The sequence below is a fragment of the Parambassis ranga genome, chromosome 3, assembly GCF_900634625.1.
Source record: "Parambassis ranga chromosome 3, fParRan2.1, whole genome shotgun sequence".
NCBI lineage: Eukaryota > Metazoa > Chordata > Actinopteri > Ambassidae > Parambassis > Parambassis ranga.
In genome coordinates, this window is record NC_041024.1 from 5510498 (window position 1) to 5522957 (window position 12460).

Sequence of the window (12460 nt, forward strand, 5' to 3'; positions counted from 1 at the left end):
GCGAGGCAGACATGCAGCAGCAGCCATGTTGACCTGACACTTGATCCACAGCAGCGCTCGCCAGAGGAAAAACAAACATTTACACTCACCGCTGAGCAAGAACAAAACAAGAGTGACACAAAAAATATGCTGAAAAACGGACAGCACAACAACAAGCCAGGAACTCTGTCAGAAGCCTCAAAAAGGAAAAACCTCATCCCAGATTAAACAGCACCTGTGAGGTCCGTATTTATCGCTAGGTAGAATATCTTTTACTATAAATCTACTATATTAAGCAACACAGAATTTATCATTTCAATCCTCTGTAACATAATCCTGTGTCTACACTTTAGCCAAGGGCTCATATTTCATAAATTGTTTTGGTTAATATGTACAAATTGCCCCATGCATATTGTAATTTATACACATGAATAATTTCAGCGTGTTTGACCTTCAGTACAGATAATTTATGAGGTTCTATCTAAAGCTGAAGAGATTATTCTTCATTCATATGCTGCTCCTTCCTAAACAGCCAGCACATGTAAACTGAAATACACACATACAGACATGCAGACACTCCACAATGAAGTTACATCCCATTTAAAGGATATTAGCGCTTTAATTAGTGAGAACAATAGTGTCCCCTGTTGGTGTCTGCTGAACTTACAAAAGAAGCAACACTGTTTTATTTTAAAGCCTCTTGTTTAATATTAAATACATTCATCTATATAAACATTTATTCACATATAAAGGCCTATTTACACTCAAGTTATATCATACAAACTGTCCTAGACCTACCCCCAAAGCTTCCTTGTAGCGGTGATTGTCACAGCGTTTCCTTCACATGTGTTGGACTGTACAGGAATGTCGTTACAAAGAAACATTGTCATTGAACATTATTGCTAAGCTCACCGAGATATTAACACATGCAACTTCACAAAACCCCATTGTGTTGAATTCCTAAACTGCAACATTCATGGAGATGTACAAAAACACTTGGTTATCTCCCAATTCTTTTGGTTTACAGACATTCAGTGTGTCATATGACCTGTGCGACAGAATGAACATCGTCCTTGTCCTTTTAGTGCGAGTAAATGTTTGTGTAGAAATATTTCAATGCACTGTGCATCTAAACACGATGACTGTAAACCAAGGCGTCATGTCCAACTACAGTGAGCTAGAGGAGCATAAATACAGTGACTGTTTCTGGTTTCTGTTCAGGAGCCTTAATTAGCCACCATGACATTAAAGCCAGCTCATGACTGTAAAGGTTGTAGCCACAGAGAAAACTCATTCCTCCACCTTAGATCTCCTCTTGGAGGTTTTGGGTTTGTCTGATTCTGCAGGTTCTGGGGAGCCTGGAGGGTCAGTGGGTGGGCTGGGGGCATTCTCCACATCAGGCTCGTGCTCAGGGGCCATGGAGGGGCCTTTGGACACTCCTGGAAATAACAAAAAGTTGATGCTACCAAAAGATGCTCTGAAGAGGTCTTTTATCTGGACGTTGATCGATCAAATACAAACAACCCTGCTACATCAATTGCCTTCCATTATTTTCATCAGCAGAAGGGACCATTTACTGAATGTTTGCACATCACAGCTCAACAACAGTGATTTCATGTGAAAACAGTGGGTTGTCTTGGCTGCTTCCTTGAATTGATTTACGAAATTTTTGGGCGTTTGACTGGTTTTGTTTATATACACAGACACTATTTTATACTTCCTAACTAAATTATGGCAAGATTAATTTTTCCAGGTTTTTCTTGGTTAACCTCTTTTTTACTGCATAGTCTAATGTGACCAACATTTTTAAATGGATTTAACCTCTTTTAACAGACCTGGCCAAATATATAAACACAAGTTTTTGTACGTCCCATTTTTGAGTCGTGACATTGCACAGATCAGCGGGTAGCCTTGTGTGGTCGAATTGTGCGTGAAGGAGCAGCAGTTTGATGATAAAATACCACATTTATAACGTCTGTAAGAACACTTTTCTTGCTTCACAACATCGTCTTCTGTAAATAACTCGGGGACGTATGAGAAGCTTTACTGAATACCTATTTAACAGAAAGAACTCTGAAAGATTTTTATTTGTACGAATAACTGTTGACCACATCTAACTCTGGCAGATGACTCTAAACACTTGCTGGGTTCAGTCCAAGGTTTCCTTCTGTTTGAAAAGATCCTTCCTGGTGTTGCATCAGTGCTCTGTCTGCTGGTTTCATACTATGGGCTGTAACCATTGTGATTGTAACTGACACTTAAAATTAAAGATTTAATGATGTTGATCAGCCCACTGTCAGATTTCTATAAAACCCACAATGTTAAATTTGATTTCCATAAACAGCCAGTAATGTTCACTGCATGACATTAACTAGCTGTTAATTATGGTATAATTACAATCTATATGTGCATATTCACTTTGGTCAATGAGTGCTGGAAAGCAGATAGATAGATTTGCCGGGGCGCAATCATGTAAAATGTCATTGCCGCTAAACATGGAGTCATTGTTTCTGTGTTAATAGCTAACCACTAAGCATAAGTGTCAGAGAACACAGTCCACTTACCTGTGCAGGCAGCTACGATCACTTCACTGTAGCCTTGAATTTAATAGCTAACTAATAGCTAACTACTGATTCTGCTATGTTGCCAAGAATATTATTTTACCTCAGCCTGTATATTCACTAAACTAAAGCAGTCACTTCTCCGTACCTGTCGGCAGCTGGATGTTCTTGTTGTAGCTCGCAGCTGAAGACATGGCTTGACCCAGAGCCTGGTTGGTACCCAGAGGAGCACCGGGGGTTTTGGTTTCTGATGCTGAGTGAGGTTTAGATTTTGAGTCTTTGCCTGGTTTTGTCCACACCAGACTCTCAGCCACCTGCAGAGCAGCTCCCATCTTCTGAGCCATGTCCATCAGCTGTTAGTGAGAGAGATAGAGAAGCTCTGCAACAAATCGTAGCAACTGACTACACAGACACTATGAAGAACAGGACTGTACCTCAGGATCAAATTCAAAGCTGCTGCTGCTGTCTCGCAGCAGGTTGACTTTCCGTTCCATCTCCTGATATTGATCCAGAGCTTGCTTCTTTTCACCATGATTGTAGAGGAAGATTGCAAAGTTCAGGTTAACCAGGGGGTTGGATCTGTAGGAAATCGATCACCAAGGAAGAGTGAAAAAAAAAAATTAATGATCCGTTACTGATTGAAATTCAGATTAATAAAACATCAAAGGGAGGCTCACTCATCCAGTGACACAGCTTGCTCGTATGATCGGGTGGCATTCTCCACATCCTCCAAGTTGGTCAGAGCCACTGTGTCAGAGGGATTATGGTCAAACACAAGAAGATCGTCACAATTTCTGTTAATTTATAACAGATTTCTCTGACTCAGTACCTGCCAGCAGCATGTAAAGTTCTCCCATTCGTGGATTCAGATTAATAGCTGCACTGAGGAAGTGGAAGGCAGAGGCGTACTGCTGCATGGTCAGGTGTACCAGGCCCAGATTGTACAACACCTTCCAGTCAAAAGGAGACAGGTAGTGGGCTCGCTTCAGACAGCTGATGGCCTGTAGGGGATGGTGGGAAAAGGAAGATGGCAGTATTTTAATAATAAATAAATAAAACCAGGACTGGTGGATCTATATTTTTGAAATTGACCTATTAGTTAATAGTTATACAGCAGACACACAGAAGAGTACTAAAATAAAGAGATCTCCTTTCATTGCTGAAATGAAAGGAGATCTCTTTATTTTAGGTTTAGGTTTATTGTCATGACAAAACAAAACCCTTTAAAAAACAGCAACATTACTCACAGCTACGTATTTCTTTTTGCCAAAGAAGCACATGCCAATGTTGTTCCAGAGAGGGGGGCTCTCAGGCACGGCACATGCTGCCACTCGGTACTTGTTCATGGCCACATCAAAGTCACCGTGGGTCTGCATCATGCTGCCTGCAGCCAGGATGGCCTGTGAATTAAAAACAATGATTAAGGCAACATTAGAGGCAGATAACACCCTTGATGAAAGATGAAGACTGTAACATCTGAGCTGAACAACAAACCTTATAATTGTTAGGGTCAAATGTGAGGGCATTCCCAAGGTGCTCGAATGCTTTTTGGTACTTCCCAAGCTGACAAAACAAGAACACGGTCACTGTGCTTGTCATGTGTGTCGTCACTGAAAAAAGAAAAACATCTACCTACCTGCAGAAACAGCAAGCCAAGTGTGGTCAGGAGTTCAGTGTTTTCTGGAGAGAATCTGAAAGGAGAGGAAGACATGTTGAATGAAAAATGTCACTTTATCCGGGCCTGTAATTACATTTAACGCCTGCACTCGTTCTTCAGCAAACATAGTTGATATGCAGGGAATCTGCTGATTATTCACTCAGGCTTTGATTCAGCATAATTGCAGAGTATTAATTATGACCTGTGGGGGGACGATGGGGCTGAAAGAAAAGTGGTGGAGAAGAATCAGATCGGCGTTAAAATAGGACTCACAGTGGTAAGTCTCATTAAAATCGACACCAGTATTCAGGCATTTGATTAATTCATTTACCCCCAACAGGAGGTAGCCATAATGAGCTCTATTAAAGACACTGATGTCATATCCTTATTTATGGCTTAATGTTTAAATATTCAACATGTGAACAGAATTTATGCTGAAGTGAAAAAGACCCACCCAAGTTAAAACATGACAAAGTTGGATCTCCGAGTTTGATCAGGCAGATGATGATAACATGAATGATTAGATTAGATTGAACTTTCTTGTTGAACATGAACAGGTACAGTGCAACAAAACACAGTAATAACAATCTTTGTTGTTTCAATCATGTATAGCAATGATTTAAGATTAAGATTTACTTTATTAATCCTTGTGGGGAAATTAAGTTGTAGTAGCAGCATTCCATGTGGCTGGTCATTGGTGAGTCTAGCACTAATATTACTACTACCTATCCAATCTATAGGTCCTGACCTTTTGATAAGAGGTGTCAATCATCCTAATCAACCCGTCCATTGCGAAGTTATGAGCCTGCATATTTATCGAGGTATTAGCTTAGCATTAGGTGGGCATGGCCTATCTGCTTTATACATCTGTTATAACCTATAGATGTGTAATAATGTATGTATACAAGTAAAAAGTGATGTAAATTAAAGTGATGAACACCAATAGTGACTTAAAAGTTTGGTTAAATTTCAAGACCTTTAAAAATTATGTCTATATAGGTAGATTGGACTAAACCCTCTGTAATTTTAATTAGAATGAAATAAAAACTTGGCCGACATAATGTCCACAAGCTTAGCTACAGATTGAGATAACTAGATTGCTTCATCTATATCATTTTAAAGAAGATATTCATTGTAAAAGTGTGCATTTTCAACGAAATTTTTTCTTCATTTTTGCTTTGTGCCATCTTAATTTACAAAGAGCCAGAGGCATACAAACTAATACTTACACATCTGAGCAAATCTCCCAGGTGTTCCCTTTATTATGACACCATAACAAAAGTATCCAAATACACCTAGTGGTTGCTGAGATATACTCTATTCATTTTTGGGCATGCCATTTTCAAGCTGATGCCTTAAGAAAGGGCTTGGGGTGGAAGGGGTTAAAGAATAAATACAATAAACACAAGCAATAAAACTCTTACATACACTTTTAATATGATATCCTGACTGGTAAATGACTGGTAGTGAAGTTTTGCAGATGCTATCTGGATGGGTGACTGTATAGCTTAATAGCTTTGTTAACATTAGAACCTTAGAAGCAGCAAACACTTGTATTTTGAATGTAAACAGATACTCACTCCACTGCTTTCTTATACACTTCAATGGCCTTGTCAGTTTCTCCAGCCAGCAAATGAACCTTCCCAAGCATCAAGTACGTCTGGTCGTGCTTATTTATTTGCAGTGCTGTGTTTAGGTGCTCTTCAGCCTGATGAGAGACAGAGGATGGAAAAAAAAATCAAATCCGCAGCAAATGACTACAATCGGTACTTTATAGTGTTGGTAAATTCAGCACACTCACATTTTTGAAGTCTTTGATGAAGAAATAGCACACCCCCAGATTATGACTGATCTCCTGGGGTGAGAAAATGTCACATTTTACATGGATTGTCACTGCATGCTAATTGAACAGGCTGAGCTGAATTCAATTTCTAAATATAAAAGTTATTTTAGACAGAATTCTGCAGCATCAGTAATAGGGAGTTTACATTCCTTGGATGAGGGCTTTTGATAAATTGTTCCAAAAGTGAGAAAAAGAGGTTCAGTCACAGTGTTCTAAAAGTGGGGGTAATGTGGGGAGAGAACGCCATGCTGTGCTTTTTTTGTGTGCATGAAAGATGCCAGGGCTACTCATCACAGCGCTGGAGTGTTTCTTTTCTCTTACCCAGTCCTTCTCGTTGAGCCTTGCAGCTTCATGATAGAATTCAATAGCTGCTTTGTGCTTCCCCAGGAGAAATCTGTGGTGAGAATAAACAACAATAATCCAGATGAGAATTTAACCCCTTTTAATCATGGCGCACTGAATAACTATTCTCACAAGCTCTTTGTTCTCTTTATTTTGGTATAAAAAGAGAGCTAGGGAGGCTGCCACAGCCCTCGCAGAATTAAGTCTGCCCAGCATCACAAGAAGGGAGGAAGATACAAAGAGCAATGGAAGACCTCAACACTTCCTAAAATTCCAGAATATACAAAAAAAGAACACTTAGTGGGTCAGACTCTGGTAAATACATGACATACTTGACATGTCATCTGTGTGGTTCAACAGTGCATTTCTATATTGTTTTAGTGTTGGCTAATGGCCAAGAGTGTTGATGCACTCGTGCAGGCCTGGGTGGACTCACAGTGATCGGGCCACTTGCTTCAGATTGTCAGTGCTGCTGGGATTAAGGATGGCGCAGCTCTGAAACAGCTCCAGGGACTGTTGGATCTTGCCCTCAAGACGCAAGATTAGTGCTGTGGCAAGAAATAAAGACACAAAAAAACACTGAGGATCTTCATCTACTGGAGGAAGTGGAAAGAAACACATTAAAAAAATCAAAGGCACAGCATGGGGTACCAAAAGTGCAGATTTTTGGAAATCTAAATGATGTGCTGGGGAGCCGGGCTATCGACACCATGGAGGTTATTATTTGATGTAGCTGTTAATTACTTATGCACATTAAATGAGAGAGAGAGTGAGGGGAATAGTTGCTGCGGAAATTATGGCTAACCTTGAACATATATGGCATATTCACACATGCCATTAGTCTCCTGCAGCTGCTCTTTGATGATTACCTACAGGGATGAAGAACAGAAGACAATTTGAGGCACTGGAGGTGGACACGAGTCTCTTCTAAAGTGACAGCTGTAACCATGACATAAACAGGTGTATGACAACTTCTGTTCTGTACACCTTGACAGACTAAGTATGAAGAGTGCACCTCATCATCACTTTACATTTATAAGACCTTCGATGAAAGTGACTTACAAGTGCAGGCATCTAGTTACAGAGATATTAAGTCCAGTTACAATACAGTTATAAATAGATCCATGTATATTTTATTATCATTATATTTTCATCACTCTGAAAAGATACGTGTAGACCTTTCAGTCATTCAGACCAACACTATAAATTATAAAGCACTATAAATTGTACTTTACCTTGCAGGTGTCATAGTCTTTGTGTAAGTAATGTTGGTGGATCAACCAGTTCCTCCTCTCCACAATAGGAAGCTCTGGAGCTACATGAAACAACACAAATGAATTAAAAAAAAATCATAATTCTAAAAACATCTGGGAAACTTTTAAACTGATTACTGTGCCCATTACGTTGATAGCTGAATGATTAATCCTAAAAGTGCCCTCCTTTTGCAGACATTAGTAAGTCTGATCTGACAGTTTACACACACACATGTACGACAGCAACCTCAATCCACAGGCTAAATTTAAGTCAACTTGGGTGCACTGTAAATCACAGCTTGTTAGCTGGTTTTCGCTCAGAAAGAGACAGCACAGACTATTAAGTGTTATGTCTATTTGTACTATTTTTAATGTATGCAGTCTTGTTTTAATTTGACAGCTGAATAAATAATCCTGAAAGCGCCCTCCCTCTGCAGTCACCAGCAAGTCTTTGATCTGACAGTTAACACAGCTGTTAACACTTCAACCAAAAACCCCAGGCTAAACTATAATCAATTCACCAGCAACGCTGTAAATGTCACCTTGTAAGCAAGTTTTTCCTTACAAACACTGTTTTTTTTTTTTCACCCGTCTCTTTTAATGTCTCGGCAGGTTGAGATATTCTTCCCGTTGCCAAGGCAACAATGTCTCACGTAAGCCAGGTGCTTGTGACAGAACAGAGAAGGTACAGAGAGACTCAAAGAGGAAAAAGGCTGGAGGAATGAGTGGCACAATGCAAAGAGCAGCTTTACAGGAAGGGTTTGGTAACCTGGAGAAGTGAGCCACTATTCACAGAGGCTTCTTCCCAGCGGAGTACAACATTTCATTTCACAAGGAAGCATAATGTAATTCCAATTCAAGCCAGTTTGACTTTGGTAATCCTGTTATCTTGCACCTACTACCTTCCTCTGAGGCTAAAAATAGGATTCAAGGCAACATGGAATAAAGTGTCAGGCTTTGAGTCTGCTGCTGAGTTTGAGGGGGATCATTAATGAACTGCCTGCGCAGACAGACAAAATTACAGTGTGAATTACACCAAGGCTCCCTTCTCTCTTTTTATCTGTCAGCACTTCAAGCAGTGCTCTACTGATTTGTCGCTAAAACTGGAGCCTATTCCAGATACTTCACAGAAATCCTCTCCATCGCTGTGTGTGAAGATGCACTGGCTTCACACATTTGCCTCGTCAAGATTCGGAATGCTCCTATTTGCAGCCACCTAATCCGCTTTCTTCCTGCTGAGACAGCAATAATATTCTTGTCTCTGGGTTTCAGCTGTGGTCCTGTGGTGCTCCGGCGGCCACATACATAAGTAGAAGAGCACAGACGGGATACAACAGTGACATGTATTCCTACAACTAGTGCATGAGAGAAAGGAGCAGAGAAGAAGAGCGCAGCAGGAGGTCTCCTGAATTTAGCCCTGTGAAAAACTTTATCCCAAACATAGAGGAATTTTCTCATTGTTACATTTGATGTGGCTAAAGCTAAGACAGCTTTGCTCTCCGTGTGTTTCAAGCATCTGTTAAAAGTGGATAAGAGCAGCGGAGAGGCGTGCTGAGATCAAAAGACACATGAGGAGAACGTCATGAAACATATGAAATTATTTCCAAACCCATTGTCATGTCAAGTCATGTGTACTTTAAGCTGCTGACAGTTATTTTTAAATGACAGAATAAAACTGACTGTAGTGAGGTGAGGTGGCCTTTTTTGAAGCCTGGCAGTTTGTTTTCACTCATTCTATGGCTCATTTTTTTGCAACACCTTCTGGGTGTTAACCAGTAAGAACATGGCAAATGTACTGCACAAAATCTAATAAAAGAGCATAATGTAGTTGCTGTGCATGACATAATTAACTTTGTGTGTGCATTGAATAACCCTAATTATGTTTCAGGAGTGTAATTATAGAATGGTATGACTTCAGTAGCTTAAGGACACAATTAAACTGTGGTTTATTCGATTATTTCAAATGTGTGGACTTTTGAATAAGAAGCCTCGGTTCTTGCAGTTGTGGGCCAGGTTTCATCATCCAATCACAGCTGGAATTCGAAGCTTCACACAAACTACATACTTCAACAGCAGTGAAGTATGAATGTTACATATGACAGCTTTAGTGTGTGTGTGTGTGTTAGACACAGTGAAGAGACAATTCCCTATAGACAGCACTATGAGGTTCATGCAGCAGTGCTTGTTTATTTTTAACTCAGCACTGGCTTTTGAACATTGTGTTATTTATGACTGCCTAAATGGCCTTTTATATATTAGTATCTACATTTACTCCATGTCTGGCTTTGTGTTTTACTATTATTGTTTGGCTTTTTCTAACAAATGGAGGATTAAATCTGTTACTGCTGTAATTTAAACCATTAAGACATAAACATACAGATCAGATTTTATTTCTCAGTCATCTTTTCTTACACTCAGAGGTTTTCATTTTCTTCTATTCCATTGTCTCCTCAAATTATACTATACTATAGCCTGGTAAAGGTTTGCATGACATGAGAAATACAACACCACATCCTGAGCATGTACTTAATTGCTTCCACAGGGTCCACCTTCTCAGCAGTGCTAATGATTAGGGTTCAGCATTAACTGATTAATGGAACATTAATCTGCAGTTATGATGACAAAATACTTTTAATGAGTACATTTCTCTTCCACACAGGGAAAAATCTGGAACATGGTTCAGTTGCACAGTGTACAGCTTTTTCCTTTTGGAGATGACAGAAAGGTGAGGGTGCCCTCTGCAGGCCAGTTAATTCCAAACTCTAAGTAACAAGCTATCAGATTTTAATGACAAAAGGTGGTTTGGTAATTGACATACTGTACCTTTAGGAGCACGTCGTTTTTTGGCATCAGTAGCCGCTGGGACCTGCATATAATAAATACACAAGCAGAAAATAAAAATGTAGAATGCACAAGTCTGCAAAAATCATTCACAGCATATAGTACTAGTGATTCCCACTAGCAATGTGCATAGCTTGCTCCACCAAAATAGATTTGCCCCAACCCAGAAGGCTGATTAAAACTCTATCCATGATAATAACTCTTTGTTAAATGTACTGTTTGCACTGGCTTAGCAAATGTCAGACTTATTGCATTGCGTATTAGATATAAACTTGTAGAAGTAGTAGTAATAAGAACTGAAAAAGCACTTTATGGGATAAAGTGCTTTTTCAGTTCTACCACCTGTGTGCATACATGTAAGCTGTGATTAGTTTGAACAAAAGCAGGCTACAGTCTGCGAGGGTGAATGTACGCATGCGCAATGCCCTCGCTTCATATGTTCTCTGATATCTTGCTCACTTGTGGATCGCTTCTTGTATAATCTTGGACGTTATAAGTACAGCAGCAGTTTATAAATATTCTCTAATGGCATTGCATCCTGAACGCTGCATGTTTGAGCTAAATAACGAACAGGGTTTCTGGTAATCGGACTTACTGCAGTGCTGGTTGATAACGTTTTCCCCTTTATAAAGCATTACGGTCGTTAACAGTACATACGTGCACCTCATCGTTTTATATACCTTGCTGTCACCCAAGTGTAACCGCAGCTAAGCGAGCTCTGCTGCTAAGCTTGCCCTTGGATGAATGTGATTAGACTCGCAAGTTACAGTTAGCTAGAGCTTAATCAACTTAGCTGCGACTTAGTTAGCCGTGCAGCTAACTAACCTTCAAAAGCGTCACATAAAAAAGGCTGTGGTGGCACCTGGCGTCACTTTCACTCACGAACTGTGAGTGACTACCACATCCTACGGTGGCTGGTTTATGTTTGCTGCTACAAAGGATGACTGGATTTAAGGCTTTGCACTCACCGCCGTGGCGTTCTCCTCGTCCGCCATCTTGGGATGAGCGACAGCAGAAGCTGTTGCCATGGATACATAGGTGGAATGCGGACGTGGTTGTGTTTATTTTTTTTTTTAACTTTATTAGAACTTAAACAAAAAGGAACAGTGCCAGGGGGTTACATATACAAACATTATTTTTACAATGAGAATTATACAAAAATATTGTATAGAGCACATAAACGTAAAGTCTTTATAGCTTTCAAATTATGGGATTTTTCTATAGTTTTGATGTATTGTTTGGCCTCATTCCTAAATGCAACAAAAAGGTTTTTGATTTGTGTAATGACATTTGTGTATATACCATTTAGATAACAAAATAATAAGATTAATAAGGTAATATTGATTAGTCTTTGTGAGTGAAAAGGTAATGAAGCCAAACAGTACGTTTCTCCAAACAAAGGGAAAAATCAGGATCAATAGAAGATGAAATCAAATTACAGACATCTGTCCAGAAGCTGGTAGAAGAAGCAACAACACAATCTCAAACTGATAAAACTGGGTCTGGATCAGGAAGCTGATTATACTATATAGCTATAATAATAATATAATTTAATAATAATAATTAGTAATAATATAATTAGTTTGATTGCCGTTTTCTAGTTGTTGTTGCTATTTAGCGTCACTCAGGGGCACCAAGGTTATTTAGGTAAGCACTAGACACAGGTAGACCAGAATGGACCTGGGTGGGCAAATGTTTTTTTACCAGCACAGGAGAGACAGCAGCAGGGAAAAAAGTTTGTCTGGTTGTCTGCCTGAACACGGACTAAATAACCCTGCCATCAAAAATGATTTTTTTAAGAATGGACATTGAGTCCTGCCTGCGTAAACCAAATACCCACGGTGCACAGGAGTGATTGTTTGATTAAGTTGATTGGTTTTGTTTAGTTAAAGTTTCAAATATTATTGACAAATAGTCACTACAGACCAAATAAGTTTTCCAAATTAAAAAATGTTTCTGAATGGCTTAGGAGAACTGGCCTCAG

At 39.5% G+C, this 12460-nt stretch overlaps 1 protein-coding gene across 1 annotated transcript; it reads right to left on the bottom strand.

Moving 5' to 3' along the window:
• Positions 1 to 680: 680 nt before the first annotated feature.
• On the bottom strand, positions 681 to 11504 carry bbs4 (Bardet-Biedl syndrome 4). Its single transcript, XM_028401718.1, has 16 exons — positions 11445 to 11504; positions 10459 to 10501; positions 7618 to 7697; positions 7188 to 7251; positions 6819 to 6930; positions 6362 to 6434; positions 5999 to 6052; positions 5778 to 5905; positions 4177 to 4231; positions 4035 to 4103; positions 3788 to 3940; positions 3370 to 3541; positions 3218 to 3287; positions 2975 to 3119; positions 2689 to 2893; positions 681 to 1418 (listed from the first exon to the last, which is right to left on the bottom strand). Exons 1-16 carry the CDS (start codon positions 11502 to 11504, stop codon positions 1270 to 1272), a joined length of 1632 nt encoding a protein of 543 aa, XP_028257519.1. The 3' UTR covers positions 681 to 1269.
• Positions 11505 to 12460: the final 956 nt, after the last annotated feature.

What these genes read in the sequence shown, in the direction of transcription:
- bbs4 (XM_028401718.1), bottom strand. Translation starts at nt 11,504, where the DNA reads ATGGCAACAGCTTCTGCTGTCGCTCATCCCAAGATGGCGGACGAGGAG. An exon ending in GTGTATAAGAAAGCAGTGGA is followed by an intron (nt 4,232 to 5,777) that starts GTGAGTATCTGT and finishes CTCTCCTTTCAG; the next exon opens with ATTCTCTCCAGAAAACACTG. An exon ending in ACTTTACATGCTGCTGGCAG is followed by an intron (nt 3,288 to 3,369) that starts GTACTGAGTCAG and finishes CCTCTGACACAG; the next exon opens with TGGCTCTGACCAACTTGGAG.